At 41.1% G+C, this 16,878-nt stretch overlaps 1 protein-coding gene across 4 annotated transcripts in view; it reads right to left on the bottom strand.

The window, feature by feature from the left end:
- The window catches only part of POLD3 (DNA polymerase delta 3, accessory subunit), a 105,587-nt gene extending 93,731 nt beyond the window's left edge, over window positions 1–11,856 (bottom strand). For 3 of the 4 annotated variants that reach the window (XM_040630843.1, XM_008707348.2, XM_008707346.2), the window contains exons 1-3: window positions 11,672–11,855; window positions 10,305–10,360; window positions 219–321 (exon numbers count right to left, since the gene is read on the bottom strand). In XM_040630843.1, the coding sequence (XP_040486777.1) occupies window positions 219–321; window positions 10,305–10,360; window positions 11,672–11,731 (219 nt within the window). In that variant the 5' untranslated portion in view covers window positions 11,732–11,855. Of the gene's footprint in view, window positions 1–218; window positions 322–10,304; window positions 10,361–11,671 lie in introns of all 4 variants that reach the window. The other variant, XM_040630842.1, reaches the window with a different exon arrangement.
- Window positions 11,857–16,878: the final 5,022 nt, after the last annotated feature.

The raw sequence follows: 16,878 nt of genomic DNA, 5'->3' as shown, positions 1-16,878 counted from the left end.
ACAAAACTGAATGATCATGATATTGTCTCTGCATCACAGCTGAGATATTACCCAAACTTCTCAGAGTTTTAGTCTAAAAATCCAAAATAAACATCATCTTGAAGTTGTCTTCTAAAACTTCCATAATACTGAATCCTGTTTTTTTCCCATGTTATGTTACATAACACGGTTTGTAGCTCAAATATATTTCAGCTCATTATAAGATTCTGACAACTTACGGAATGTCCATTCTGAATGAGACTGCCAGACACTAAATAGGTGACATGCAGCTGGGCTCCCGAATTCTCCTTTCGCTTCCTTTCAACATAATCATACAGCATCCTGTTCCAAACAAAAGGTACAAGTCATTATTTCTAAGAGTTTTTACCTCATCAACTCTTAATTCATGACTTAAAAGGGAGATATATTAAATCTGACAGTGTATCAATTTTTTTTACAGAATATTTTTGCTCCCGTGGACAGAAAGTTAAAAAAGACTTTAGACAGGACGTATAGGTTGGGGTCAACTTGTATTGAGCTGGCACAGTGACCAAACAACTGAAATAAAAGAAATCTAGGAATAAGTCAAGAGGGACTGAACCTGCTTTAAAACAGTGGCAATAACATACAATAGATACAACAATGAGTCAAGAAAAAGTTCAGTCACTAACTATATGATCCTGGATAAGTTAATTAATTTTTCTAGGCCTCTTAATCCTGAGGTATAAAACCAGCAGACTGTATTAGATCAGTGATTCTCTTAACTTGGGATTCATATGGCCATTTATAACCCTCCACCCCCCAACTGTAAGCAAAATGCACATGTGTTTTTTGGGGGGAGACAGTTCAGGGTTTTCAATAGATTCTCAGAGGGATTACTCTAAAACATTAAGAAACACTCTGTAGATGATTATAAGTATTTAGTTCTGAAATTCCTCCAATTTTCTGCTCACTCAGACTCAGTGCTGTTTCAGAACTGCAGAATCTAACAGCTTACTCACACTGCCCAGTATTCAGAATATTCGTTAACCTAAAATTGCCACTCAATGTAGAAATAATGTTGCCTTTTTTTTTTTTTTAAGATTTTATTTATTTATTTGACAGAGATAGAGACAGCCAGCGAGAGAGGGAACACAAGCAGGGGGAGTGGGAGAGGAAGAAGCAGGCTCATAGCAGAAGAGCCTGATGTGGGGCTCGATCCCATAACGCCGGGATCACGCCCTGAGCCGAAGGCAGACGCTTAACCGCTGTGCCACCCAGGCGCCCCCAGAAATAATGTTGCTTTTAGTAACATCCCTACATTCATTTTTATCCTCATGCTCCAGGAAGCATCAGACATTAGCTCCCTGTAACAACTTACAGTTTAAGGCGATAGTTTAACAAAAACAACAAAAGAAATGCATCATTTTTGTCTTTTATTTCCAGAAACATTTACTGAGCCTCTGACATGTTATACTTCTGCCAAGGATAGCTAAAAACTCAAAAATTCCAAGGGAAACTCAACCTACACTGATAACCGCTCTTCTTGAAGCATCTGCTCTCTTAGCTTCCGTGATCCCATGCCCCAGAGTCTTCTGCTACCCCTCCAACTGCCTCTGCCCCATTTCCTGCAGACCTGACTACCTCCTCCTTTTCCGTACTGCTAGAGTTCTGTTGTCAGCTATCTTTATAAATTTATAGAGTGACCAATCACCTAGGTGTGCCTGGATCTGGGGGGCGGGGGCGGTCCTGAGATGTGGACTTTCAGTGCTAAAACCAACAGTCCTAGGCATACCAGGATGGTTGGTCACCTTACTACCTATTCTCCTTTTGGTTTCATTCATCCCCATGGTTTCATTTATTCCTGTCAACATCATTTGCTCAAACCACCCACGCCAGAAATCTGGGAGTCATTATCCTCCATTTCTCCCTATCCAGTGAGTTGCCAAATCTCATTAGTTCTTCCTCCCAAGTAATTCTTGACTCCATGCCCCAAATCTCTTAACTGGACTGTTTCAATTTCAAGTGTCACTTCTGCCCCACCCCTTTCCCATTCATCATCCACAAGGCCACCACCGTGAAGTTTTAAAAATGTAAATCAAGTCATTTGGTCAACAAAATTTTACTTTATGTTCTATGCCTTTAGGATAGAGCAGTAAACAAAGGAGTCAAAATTCCCACCCTTATATTATAGAAAAGAGAAACAAACAATAAACAAACATATAAGTACATATATGTCGGATAGTAGTAAATCTATGGGAAAAAAACAAACAAACAAAAGTAAGGAGAATAGAAAGTACCTGAGAAGTTTTGCTATTTTACATAAGGTGATTAGGGAAGGCCTCATGACCAGAGCCCTGCAGGAAGTGAGGGAGCCACCAATGTGAATATCCTAGGGAAGAATCTTCCAGGCAGAGAGAATAGGAATGTAAAGGTTCTGAGGCAAAAATGTAAATAAGCAAGGTCCAAGGAACAGAAAAGAGACAAGTGTAGAGGAAGAAGAGTGGTAGGGAAGAGAAAGCCAAGTGCCAGATACGCAGGTCTCTATGGCCCTATGAAGGACTTCAAGCAAGGAAGTCATTAGAAGGTTTATAACAGAAATAAGCTGATCTCACCTTTTAGAAGGATTCCTACTGCTGTGTGGAGAATGTACTGCTGAGGGACAAGAGAGGAAAGAGGGAGACTAGTTAGAAGGCTACTGCAATAATCTGGGCTAGAGATGATGGTAGCTCAGACAAGGATGTTAACAATAGAGGCAGCAATTAGTGGATGAATTCTGGGTATATTTTAAAGGGAGAAACAAATTTGCTGGTGGACTGATTTTGAAGTATGAGAGAAAGAGGAGTCAAGGACAATTGGACTAAGCAACTCAAAGAATGAAGGTGTCATTCACTGAGATGGAGAAAAGCAGATGCTTGAGGAGAAATTAGGAGTTAGGTTTTGGTGCATGTTAAGTCTGAGGTGCCTATTAGTAAGTGACGTTGAAAGGTAGTTGGAATTCTTCTCTGAATATCCTTGTTTCAAAGTTTTCAGTCTTTCCCCGTGTCCTAAGGATTGACTCCAACACCCTAGCAATGACATGTAAAACCCTTCTTGTTCTGGCCCCTATCTCTCTCACCATTCTCCCACATTCACACTATTTTCAGCCTTAGGAAACATTCTGCAGTTCCCCTTGCTCCTCTGTATGCCCTTTCCTCTGCCTAGACTGCTCTTCTCAGACCTCACCTACCTAACTCCTCATCAAGACAACAGCTCAGTTATCACGTCCTATGTGAAGCCTCCCCTAACACCACCAGGCCAGCAGGGCACCCCTGCCTTCTAAGTTCTAACAGAAACTATACCATACCTGTTATAGCCTTTATCACATTGTATTCTAACTACTTAGTTATACATCTGCCATCCCCTTTAGACTATAAGCTCCTTGAGGACAAAATGCCCTATTCAGCATTCTTGTTGATTCCTCGAGGTATCTTGTCCTCTTTAGTGTTTCCTTCCATGCAGCAATTATGCTAGGGAAGACGAGGGAATGCAGATCCATGAACATTTTGGCTTATTTATGCTAGTTAGGATCATGTTAGTAGAAGAAACGACAGGCAGGGGTCATGCCCAAGATGCTCTCAAGCTTGCTGAGTAAACGCATTCTCTTTCATTCACAACTTGTCTTATCTCATCATCACATCCATTGCCCTCTATGCACTTGTCTCCTCAAATCAACTCAAGCTCTCTTTTATATTAACAAGGTCAAAACTGCACAAACTTTTTAAAAAATAATTTCCAGGGGTACTTGGCTGGCTCAGTCAGTAGAGCTTGCAATGGCTGATCTCGGGGTTGTAAGTTCAAGCCCCACGCTGGGTGTAGAGATTACTTAAAAATAAAATCTTTAAAAAATAATAATAATTTCTGTTAATCTTTTGAGTCTCTAAAACATGTTTATCTAATTACATTACACCGTTTTATCTTTACTGACAAAATATGCAAAATATTCTTAAATATCAATGACAACATATATGACTTCTAACAAGATGCACTTCCAGCACAAAGGATTAACTATATTTCTTATTTTAATTTGTTAATTTTCCCTCATCAGTTCCACCCATAATTTTCCCTAGGATGAATACAGTGCATAGTCTATACCGCCTTCCCTAACCTATTTTAATTCCTTCACAGCATTTTTATAACCTGAAATTATCTTGTTTAAATCAATGACGAGAAAGATCTAGTCTGTCAGGTTTACTGTTTTATGACACAGCCTAAATAATGCTAAAAATAAGAAATGAAAAAATACTTAAGAAATCCAGTCAAATCAATAACAACCATGCCCAATCACTGCCCTCAGTACGACCAATGATACTTAAAATGCTTCCACTACAGATAAAATTTAAAAAGACACTTAAGTCTCAATTTTCTCAACTGTTAAAATAAGTTGATAACCCCCACCATATTGGACTGTTACAAAGATTATGGGAGATCTGTATTTGTGAAAATATCTACCATAGAGCTTAGTACTCGCTCAACAAATATTTACTGGCACCTATTATGAGCCAGGCACTGAAGATACAATGATTGTGGCATACTGTATTTTCCAAAGATGGCGAAGACAACACCTCCCATCACACATGCTCTTCTACATTCTCCCATAGAGAGGTGGAGTCCATCCCCCGTCTCTTGAACCTGGGAGGGCTAATGATTCATTTCAACCAAAACAATGAAGCAGACATGACACTGCTCGACTTCTAACACTAGTTGGAAAAGGCAATCAGTTTCTGCCTTGTTCTGGAACGCCAGCTTTTGGAGTCTTGAGCTGCTATGTAAGAAGTCCAACCACCAGAGACATCATGCTCTGACAAAGCCCAGGCCATACAGAAAGACACGTGCAATGTCTGATCAACAGCCCCAGCTGAAGTCCCAGCAGATGGCCAGCATCAACTGCCGGATATGTGCATAAAGATGCCCACAGGGGCGCCTGGGTGGCTCAGTCCATTAAGCAGGTGCCTCAGGCTCAGGTCACGATCCCAGAGTCCTGGGATCGAGCCCCACCTTGGGCTCCTTGCTCAGTGGGGAGCCTGTTTCTCCCCTGCCTGCCACTCTCCCTGTTTGTGCTTGCTCTCTCCCTCTCTGTCAACTAAATAAATTAAAAAAAAAAAAAAAAAAGATGCCACAGATGATCAGGCCCCAGCCATTGAGGTTTCCCAGCTGAAGCACCAGACATTATAGAACAGAGATAAACCATTCTCACTGTGCCCTGCCCAAATTCCAAAAAACCGGAAGAATCTATGAACATAATAAAATGGTTGTTTCAAGCTGCTAAATTTTGGGATAATTTGTTTCATAGCAATAGTAACTGGAAAAATGATCAACTTGATAAATGTGTTCCCCACCTTCATGGAGTTTATATTCTAGTGGAGGCAGGCAGCCCTAGAAAATGTCAGATAGTAATAATTATAAAATTCTGGATCAACTGGATATCTACATGCAAAGAAATGAAACTGGACCCTTTCCTTATACCATATACAAAATGATTCGTGGAAGAAAGAGTGCCCAGTAGGGCTTCATTTAAAATTAGCTTGAGTTGGAGCACCTGGATGGCTCAGTCAGTTAAGCGTCCAGCTCTTGATTTTGGCTCAGGTCATGACCTCAGGGATGTGGGATTGAGCCCCCAACTTGGCTCTGCACTGGGCGTGGAGCCTGCTTGAGATTCTCTCTTTTCCTCTTCCTCTGCCCTTCTCTCCCTCTTCCTCTGCCCCTCTCCCCACCCCTCTCTAAAAAAATAAAAATAAATAAAATAAAATTAGCTTGAGCCAACACCTAATTTGAAAACTACAGTGTATTCTTACTGTGAAGCCTGAGGTATTTCTGAGGTGTTAACAAGCACATGATATGTAGAAACTTGAATATAGTTATAATTACTGTTGTAAGAGCTAAAACTACGAAATTCTTAGAATAAAACACAGAAGTAAATCTTCATGACCTTAGGTTGAGCAAAGCCTTCCTAGATACTATAAACAAAGGACAAGCAACAGAAGATAAAAGCAATAGGGGCGCCTGGCTGGCTCAATTGGTAGAGCACGTGATTCTTGATCTTGGGGTTGTGAGCTCAAGCCCCATGTTGGGTGTAGAGTTTACTTAAAAGTAATATTAAAAAAAAAAAGGTAAAAGGGCCACAGCAACCTTTTTCATGACACATCTCCAAAGGCAAGAGAAACAAAAGAAAAAATGAACGTGTGGGACTTCATCAAGATAAAAAGCTTCTGCACAGCCAAGGAAACAGTCAACAAAACTAAGAGGCAGCCCACGGAATGGGAGAAGATATTTGCAAATGACACTACAGAGAAAAGACTTGTATCCAAGATCTACAAAGAACTTCTCAAACTCAATACACGTGAAACAAATAATCAAATCAATAAATGGGCAGAAGATATGAATAGACACTTTTCCAATGAAGAAATGGCTAACAGACACATGAAAAAATGTTCAAAATCATTAGCCATCAGGGAAATTCAAATCAAAACCACCCTGAGATACCATCTTACACCAGTCAGAATGGCAAAAATGGACAAGGCAGGAAACAACAAATGTTGGAGAAGATGTGGAGAAAGGGGATCCCTCTTACACTGTTGGTGGGAATGCAAGTTGGTACAGCCACTTTGGAAAACAGTGTGGAGGTCCCTTAAAAAGTTAAAAATTGAGCTACCCTATGACCCAGCAGTTGCACTACTAGGTTTTTACCCCAAAGATACAGACGTAGTGAAGAGAAGGGCCATATGCACCCCGATGTTCGTGGCAACATTGTCCACGGTAGCTAAATCGTGGAAGGAGCCGAGATGCCCTTCAAGAGATGACTGGATTAAGAAGATGTGGTCCATATATACGATGGAATATTACTCAGCCATCAGAAAGAACGATTACACAACATTTGCAGCAACATGGACGGGACTGGAGGAGATTATGCTAAGTGAAATAAGTCAAGCAGAGAAAGACAATTATCATATGGTTTCACTCATTTATGGAATATAAGAAATAGGAAGATCGGTAGGAGAAGGAAGGGAAGAATGAAGGGGGGGTAAACGGGGCGGGGGGGAATGAACCATGGGAGACTGTGGACTCTGGGAAACAAGATGAGGTTATACTGGAGTAGGGTGGGCTCCTCATCCAGTATGACTGGTATCTTTATGTGATAGCCAGGTGAAGATATGGCACACAGGAAGAATGCCATCTGGGAGACTGAGGGCTTCAGAGGGGAGGGGGTGGGGGATTGGGATAGGCCAGTGATGGGTATTAAGGAGGGCACATATTGCATGTTGCACTGGGTGTTATTTGCAAGTAATGAATCATGGGACATCGCATCAAGAACTGGGGATGTACTGTATGGTGACTAATATAACAAAATAAATATTATCAATATAAAAAAGGTAAAAGAAATAAACTGGGCTTCATCAACAATAAAAACTTTGGTGCTTCAAAAAGTGCCAAGACAACCCATGGAATAGGATAAAATTTCTGCAAATCATATATCTGATCAGGTGCTCACTTCGGCAGCACATGTGTACTTGATTGGGGTCTTGTATCCATAAAGTAGTCTTTACAACTTAATAAGACAACCCAGTGAAAAAACAGACAAAGGATCTGAACAGGTATAGATACACAAATAGCTAATAAGCACATGAAAAGATGACCAACATCATTGGTCATTATGGAAATGCAAATCAAATCAAAACCAGAATACCACTTCATACCCACTAGGAGACGGCTAAAATTAAAAAGACAGATGATGAAGAGTTGGCAAGAATGTGGAGAAATTGGAACCTCCATACCTTACTGGTGGGATTTTAAATTAGCGCAGCCACTTTAAAAAACAGCTTGGAAGTTCCTCAAAATGTTATATATGACCCAGAAATAGGTATATATCCAAAAGAACTGAATACATATGTCCACATAAAAACCTGTTTACAAATATTCCTAGCAGCATTATTCATGATACCCAAAATGTGGAAACAACCCAAATGTCCATCAATTGATGACGATAAATAAAATCCACTATTTAAGTATGTTATAGGTTGAATTGTGTCCCTGTTCTCCACCCCCCCCTCACACACACACAAAAAGGTATGTTGATGTCCTAACCACCAGTGCCTCAGAGTGTGACCTTCCTTGGAAAGAGGATCTTTGCAGATGTAATTAGTTAAGATGAGGTTATACTGGAGTAGGGTGGGCTCCTAATCCAGTATGATTGGTATCCTTATATGATAGCCAGGTGAAGATATGGCACACAGGAAGAATGCCATGTGGCAACAAATGCAGATACCAGGGTTACACAGCTATAACCAGAATCTGGGAAGGAATGAAGGATTCTTCTCTATAGGTTTCAGAGAGAGCAGGGCCCTGCCAACAGCTTAATTTTGGGCTTCCAGACACTACAACTGCACGACAATAAATTTCTGCTATTTTAAGCCATCTAATTCATAGCATTCTTATGGCAGCCCTAGGAAACTAACCTGCCACATAATAGAATATTATTCAGCTATAAAAAGGAATTAAGTACTGATACATGCTACAACATGGACAATCCTTGAAAACATCATGCTAAGTGAAAGAAACCAGACACAGGAGACTATATATTATAGGATTCCATTCATATGAAACGACCAGGATAGGTAAATCTACAGACTAAAGAGAGTTTACTAGTGGTTGCCTAATACCAGGAGGGTGGGGGAGGGATGAGAAAGGAGTGGAGAGAAAATGCTAAGTGACTCCTAATGGATACAAGGTTTCTTTTGGGGGTGATGAAAATGTTCTACAATCAATTATAGTGATGGCTGCATAACTCCATGAATATACTAAAAACTACTGAATTATACATTTTCAATGGGTGAACTATACGGTATGTGAATTATATCTCAATAAAGCTGTTGTTTTTTTTTTTAATTAGGAAAGTAATTAACAGAGTGATATGACAGAGAGCTAGGATGGGGTGGGGTTACCTGAAATAGAGCATTAGGGAAAGGTTGTTGCAAAAAGTAATGTGTGACATTTGAGCTAAAACTTGAAGGATGAGGACAGCTGGGAGAAGCATTCCAGACAAAGGGAATGGTTCAAATGTCCTAAGGTAGAAATGAGCCTGGCAAATTTGAGGAACAAAAAACCGAATATGGCTATAGAGTAAGTCAGGTAGAGAGTGGCATGGGATGAAGCTGGTTGAGAGATAGGGGCTAGACAGTATGTTAGTTCTAGAAAAATTACAGGTAATCAAGGTAACTACAATAAAATTACAGGCAACTTTATTTCATTTCTAGCCCTCAATACGCACCTTTAAGCCCCAACAGGCTAATATGGTTAATAGTTATTTCATAAACATCTGTAACCATAACAATTAGTCTTAGATATGTCCATTCTGAAAGTTACCCGAAACTCGGGTTTGGGTCAGCACTGGCATTTGCAACAGAAATCTCAGATAGTCAAAATCAGTCCAAATTCATCCCTAGGCCAAGAGTTTCAGGTCCTGAACGCATGAACATCACAGTCAAAGCCAGATTCTAGGTCTGTCAAACAGCAGTCCACATAAAGCCAAATCAACCCGTTCCAGATATCAGGAATTTTCTAAGGTTCACGGAACATTCCCTGGCTCAAAGAAAGCTCCCATGACTCAAAGAATGGGGAAAAATCAGACCATCTTAAGGAATAAAGTGAACTAAATGGGTATTTAACTTAATATGTGTGCCCTCGGCCTGTTCTTCCTCTCCTTGGGACAGAGACAACATTTTTAAGAAATTTTGAAGTTAATTCAAAAGCTTGCCTTTTCCTTTTTGGCCTCATGCGGAACTACAAGTTTCAGCAAGAAAGGTGATACAGCAAAGTTCGAGAAGGGCAATTCTCTGTGCCATCCTAAACACTCCCTTTTACCACATTCTCCCTGGTCTTATACTGTCACGCAGCTTGTGTTGAACACCTGTTGACCTCATTATAAAGTACTTCAATAACATCCACATGTGGGCCTAAGGCACACATGTGAAAATGTAACAAAGACATAACAGGTAATATAAAATCTGAGATGTAAACAGAATTGTCTAACCCACTTAGTAAATTTGAAATAACAAAATGATGTTAACCAGAAGTCAAGGCTACAAATAAATCCAGTAAATGTATCACCACAAATTTGTATATAAGTCCACCTATCTCTGAAATAATAGACAAATCTGGTATAAGGTAGTAAAATTGGTATTCTTTCCCATTTTCCAAGGGAAGAAAAAACTTCTAACTTCAAGGCTATCTGTAAAGCTTAAAACAAAGCAAAACAAAAAACAAAACAAACAACTCCAATATGAGTAAAATTACTAGTAAATTGGACTTACTGTTTGGCCTGGTTAACATGAACCCCTAGTGTATAGCTCAGCCACTTGTATGTCACCTGTAAGAAGGGATTGTTTAACATTAGATGATTCCAGAGTGCAGGTCAGTCCCAAGGCTCCTAAAGATTCCTACTCTTAGATGATCATCTAAGAGTAAATTACAGTAGATGCCACCCTAGTTTTGCCAAGAACCGTCTGGGCAGGTAGGACTGAGATCTTTATCTTACAAATACTAAAAAGTTTGTTTCACAGGCTAATTAACGGGAAAGTCTAAAAAGAAAGGCTGAATATGCAAAGAAAAAGCTCTCATTTCCCTCACATTCTTTGTTTTACGAGTGCCCTTTATTCACATTCTGCCCTTTTTTGTGGCTGCCACTGATAACTGTTAAAACTCATCCAGGAAGTAGATTACTTTGAAGTGCATGACTCATAAACTAAGAAAAGTTGCAGCCACACAAACATTAAGAGGCACAGGTGGTGCAGGGGCCCGGGAACGAAAGTGGATGAATACTGTATCTGGGGTTAAACTGGGATCCACTGGCATCAAGCCTTGATACTCCTTCCATCCTTCCTGAACTCTCTTGTCACTTGTCACTTCCTTGTACGCTCCTCACCTCTTGAAATCTTCCAATGCTAAATGCTGAGTTTCCAATAATTAAGACTTACATAGTTGAGGCAAAGTATTAGCAAAAGAGACTAACCTAGGCTGGAAAACTGCCTATCCCCTTACTAACTACAAATAAATAAGTTACTTGGCCCCTCTGCTTCGACTTCCTTTTTAGGGATACTTCCACGGCCCTCTGGGTGGGTCGCCGTAAAGATTAAATGCAGTAATGTATAGCCCAAGCTCATAGTAACCGCTCAATCATTACGTTTCGCAAACTCCATTCACATTCATCGTCTCACTGGATCTTTCATTCCAACCCTGGGAGGCAGGTCAAGTCTATGAATACCAAATTTCCTAGAGGAGGAAACCGACTGTTGAAAGGTTAAACAAGTAGTCACCAAACCCAATTAAGGCACAATTTCTTCAACAGTAAACTTGGGGCTTTAAACTCCAACCACCATATCAGACAGATGTAGAAACGCCTCAGAATTATCTACCAGTGCCCTTGCCTCCACGCCTGTCCTTCTTGGCCCCTACTCCTTGCCAGTGCCCAGCACGCCCACCCAAGGGACGCGAACTTGCACGCGCGCCAGAAAAATTCCCCCCGCGAGTTCTCGCTCGCCCTGGGGCACGAGACGTGGGGACTTGTCTCCCCTCAGCCAGTCCCCACCAGGCCAAGCGCAGAGGGGTCAAGGCCCCCGCTGCCCTCGCCGGGCCCAGGACTCCAGTCGCCTGCCCACGTTCCCCAGTCCCAGCTCCTCACGATCTTGTTCTGGTCCGTGACGAACTCGTCTATATTTTCCAAATAAAGCTGGTCCGCCATGGTGCTGCGGAGCTGAAAGCCCCGCCACAACAACTGCAGCTCCCGCCGGCGGGAAACGTCTTTCCTCTCTCCCGGGTCCGGGGTCGTTTCCCACAGCAACAGAGGCGACGCACTACGGCGGCCGCCCGAGGGTCAAACTAGTCTCGGAGACCGCGCAGACTCAAGTAGGCGGAGCTAGTAGGTAGGAGAAGACGGAAGTGAGGCTCTGGGAGCGTGCTCGTGATCGGGAGGGACTGTGTTTGGAGCTGTGGTTTCAAATCTCCCGTCTACAACCTAACGACTGGCCCAGGACAAAATACCTCAGCTCTAGGAGCCACAGCCTTACCACCTGTAGATTGATAAAATAATCCTTGCCCTTTCATATCTTTATTCAACAAACGTGTATCAAGTACCTAGTCCAGGCACTTCTTAGACACTGGCGACACAACAGTGAATGATAAAGACAGAAAAAACCAGTAATTTTAGTAGAGTGATGCCAGCTGGGATAAAGTACTGCTTGTTATAATCCCTCAGAATTGAGAAATTACGGATGGTTTTCCAGAAGGGGCAGGCGAGGAGAAATGTTTCAGATAGAGGCAGGAGCATTTGCTGGGAAGGAAAAAAAAAAGACTTCATTGTAGCTAAAATGTTGGGAGAAGAGTCCAATGAAGAGAGGTGAGACCTGAGAGAAGGTAATTGATGCGGCACCTATGAGGCGGTGTGAAGGGGCACAAGAACTTTATTCTCAAGAAAAGGTTTCAGGTTGGAGGATTTCATCTAAAATTTCTCCTAACATCAGCTATAAAGTACCAGTAGTAATTGACTTCAGCCTAAACCAGTGTAGTTCAGTATGGCAGCATGGTGGAAAATGGAGCAAGCTCTACAATTAGTCCCTGGATTTGAATCCTGGTTTTGATCATTGCTGTGTGACCTTAAGTAAGTTATTTAACCACTGTAAGCCTGTTACCCTATCTATAATACAGAAATAACAATGTACCCACCTAAAAGTTTTGTTGCAACATGTACTCATTCACGACTGCAAAAGCCTACTAAGGGCCAGGCACTGTTCTGGGTGCTGGGGATATAGCCATGATCAATAATACACAGAGCCTGTTCACATGTAGCTTGCACTCTCATAAAGATATTTGAGGGATGGTAATGGCTTAAAATAGAATAGTGGTAGTGGAAATTGAGAGAACTGAGTGACTTGGGTTTTCTTTTTAGAGTCACCAAAACCTGCTGGTGAATTAAATGAATAGAGTGTAGGAAAGACAGAAATGAAGGAAAATACCTAGATCTGGAATCTAAATCTTTAGGTAAATGGTGATGCATTGGACTACTGAGCCGTGGGAGACAGAGAACGAGCAAATGAGAAAATCAAAGAATTCTATTTGGCCACAGTTATAATTCAGAAAACATATATAAAACCCTCACATCATGCCTGCACGTAATAAAATCAATAACTGTTGGGTTATATTACTGTACACCAGGTACACTGTACTAGGTGCCTTGAGAGTGAGATTTCATTTAATTCCTATAGCAACCCTGCAAATGGCTTGTGTTTGTCCATATTTTATAGACTAGATTAATGAGATTTAAAGAGGAGAGATGAACTTTCCAGGCCACAGGGTTGAGTAGTAGTATTGGGATTGGAATTCAAGTTTCTTGTCATTGTTCCACAGGGATGGGAAGTAAGTCAAGATAATTGACCAAAGAGTCTTGACAATACCCCCCACCAAAGGGAGCAGATGATAATACTGTATAGGATACCTGCCCCAACATGACCCCAGATATACTAATATTAAAAGGTTGGGTGACTTTTCGAAGCCAGATTAGTGGTTAACCTTGGGAGGCCTACCCAGCTTGAACATACCTACCTAAGGGGAGAGGAGCTAAAAGGAGCACATGTGGGCTTTGGAAATCTATTTTTCTTTTAAAAAGCAAGCAAACAAACAAAAACCTGGGCTTGAATCCCAGCTTTACCACTTCCTAGCTGTGTGGCCTTAGCCAAATCACTTAACTTTTCTAGTCCTCTGTTTCATGATCTTTCAAAGAAAGGACAATAAAACGCAGTGGTATACTAATAAATGTTTAACAATCAAATTTAAAAGCCCTGATTTGTAGTGGTTGACAATTTGTGGTGTATATACTCCCATCATGGCAGATTTCAAGCTCCTTATATTGAAGTCATTAAACACAGAGTTAGATACGGACTCTCAATATCACACCATTACTTCCACAATAGATATAAACAAATAACCTCAAGAGCACATGTGGCAGTAAAATGTAGTAAAATAATTAGGAAGTGATGATATTTGAATATTTGTTGTCTTTGTTTTTAATATGATTTAATTGTAAATTTATATCATTTAATTTTAACAACAGCTCTTGTGAAAAATTAATAAAAGTTTGGAATAGACTTGGGAGGTCAGCAGGGGGAGCTCTCAAGCCCTACCATTCCTGGTCAATTGCAGACCCAACAGGGCATGTTCTGTGCCTGGGGCATTAGCAATGTAAAATTAACCCATCTTCTTATTCCAGGCATCTGTAATGTTTTCCCTATTTGAAATGTAACTGGCAAATCTCCAAAAGGGAAAAGGACCACCATTTCTCCCTCTACCTTAATCCTGCTTCTTAAAAAAAAAAAAAAAAAAAGACAATTCAGTCCCTGTTCCTTAAAGACGCAGCTTCACATCAATGTCAAAAACAAGAACAGTTCCCCAGGAATCAGAAAATTCAACCAAAGTATTTCCTAAGCAACTGAGGCCAGCCAAAACTTGGGGACGGTAGCGTCAGCTGATACCAGAAGTGGGAGCCATAGGATCAAGATTCTTCAGCCTTCATGTTTCAAAAGACGTTGATGTTAGAAATAGAAGCTGACCCTCCTATTTCCTCCTTTTCATCCCCACTTCATCCCAGAAATGACTGGCATCAGAAAATCTAATGATTGCGACAGGGCATGGGATGGGAAATCTAGACTGGACCTAATATTGGGGAGAAAATGAGGAGTGGTCAACCTATATGCAGGCAGGACCCCCAGACTGAGAGTAGGGGAAAGAGGCCAGGCCTCTGACCAGGAAAGGGGGCCTGTGGAAGCAGCTCAGGAGCCCCACCAGCTAGCTGGGCTACAGGGCTGCCACAAGTCTCTGGGGGATAGCATTTCAGGCAGGAGAACAAGTCAGAAGGAATACAAGATTAAGAATCATGATTTAGGGGCCACATAACTGAGTCCTGGGGACCCAGAACTTATTAACACCAAGGTATTTAGCATTAGATCATTCATACATTCATTCATCAAATATTATTCAAGGCCTCCTGTCTATCAGGCCCTGTGTGACTACTGGAAACACAGCATGGTTTTCATCTCTGAGAGTTAAGTCTGTGGGGAGTAAACAGCTGCCCTGTGAGGGAAGCACAGGTTGCCATGGAAACCTGGCAAAGGCAACTAACTCAACCTGGGGATCAGAAGAAATATGGGGAAAACTGGATTAGGTATCCAGGACTAGATGGCATGTATCGTTTCACTTTAGCTGAAATATATAAGAAATGAAATCAGAGTGCTGTCATTGTTACAGCTTCTAACATGCACAACAAGCTGATATAAAAAGAGCTATTTTATGAGAACATGTGTACCTTGTGCAAACTGTCTTGTGGAATGTACAGCTATCAAGGCCAGGACACATCAACCCTCTTGACAGATGGGGAGGCAAGAGCCCAGGGAAGGCTAAAATAACATGCTGTTCTAACACACCTTATCAGATCTATAAAAATCAATGTAAAACCCCTCAGTTACCAAAACAAAGTGGGTGAGCCAAGAGGGCACTCAGACACTGGTTCCTGTTTCCCACCCACTGCCACCCCACCACACACACACCCAGCCCACGCTTGTGCCTCAGCCTGTGTATTTCTCAGCTCAATCGCCAAAAGTTTCCTTTCACTACCTTTGTTGCCTCAGTCACACAGAAAAAGAGCAGGAAGATCCCCCCACCACACTCCCATCTTGCAATTGCTTTGTATATTATTTTCCTTTCCCGTTCCCCTTGTGGGCTGGAAGGGTGTTTTGGAGGAGTGTGTGTCCATATTTTCGCTGCAAGCATCTTTGCTGCAAGCATTTTGGCCACATAACTAATTAGCTGAAAGGCAATTTTGCCATAAAAGATAAAATCATGAAAAAGAAAATCACATTCATTAAAAAGGACATAAGTAAAAATGAATAACAAAATTAAAAAGACCTTATGGCAAAATATGAAATATTTGAATACATTCAAAATGTATAATGTAGATTCATGGCAGTACTGCATAAATAACTGGTTTTAATTTGTAGATTATATCTAAGCATTTGTCTTCAAAGTCTTTCATTCACAGTATTATACTTTTTTTTTTGCGCTTGCTGATTCATCTCACCAGACATCAAATGTTTTTTGCTAAAATTTCTTCCTTCATTAAGAGAGGTATCAGTTTCCAAAGAGCGGGATGCATATCTGTAATTGAACTTTGTATTTTCCTTGCGAAAGCCTTCTACACTGTTGTTTGTTCTTGGCATATTGCCACATGTCCATTGATAGACATTACAAAATTCTATGGGAAATGTGGGTTCAAAACCCTGTGCCACTGTATAGACCATTATGAGAGCTAAGATTTATATAATGTAAAAATGGGAGTACTGCATTAATGGAGAAATGAAACCAAACTCAACCAGTGGATGAAACCAACAAACTGTCAAACCAAGCAATCAACTAGTTACTTTTTTCTTTTGCGACAATATCACCTTACAGCCAATTAGTTAAGTGACAAAGACGCTTATGGCAAAATTACCTAAAACCAGAGGGGTGATGGTGAAAATGAAGATAATTAGACATTTGTTATGGGAAGTTTTGTCCTAAGACATCATTTCTGAATTATTAAATTGGGGGCGGGAAGAGAGGGTGAGGGAGGCTTGGCATTCAGGGCTAGAAAGAAACATGATCTTTCTCTAGAGACCATTGCTCTCTGGCCCCCAGCACTGCTGGCTGGGAAGACTTCCATGGAAATGTCATGTGGCCTCAGCTTTGGTATGGAGTAAAGGAGGGTGCAAAGGCCATTCTAGACACAGTGGAGATAGTAGCTGCTCTCTCTGCTTCATTGTGCTCTCCTGGCACCACTGCTCCTCTCTCTGTGACCTGTTTGGC

The sequence above is a fragment of the Ursus maritimus genome, unplaced genomic scaffold (assembly GCF_017311325.1).
Source record: "Ursus maritimus isolate PB19 unplaced genomic scaffold, ASM1731132v1 scaffold_16, whole genome shotgun sequence".
Lineage (NCBI taxonomy): Eukaryota > Metazoa > Chordata > Mammalia > Carnivora > Ursidae > Ursus > Ursus maritimus.
This window is presented reverse-complemented; position numbering and strand designations above follow the sequence as displayed.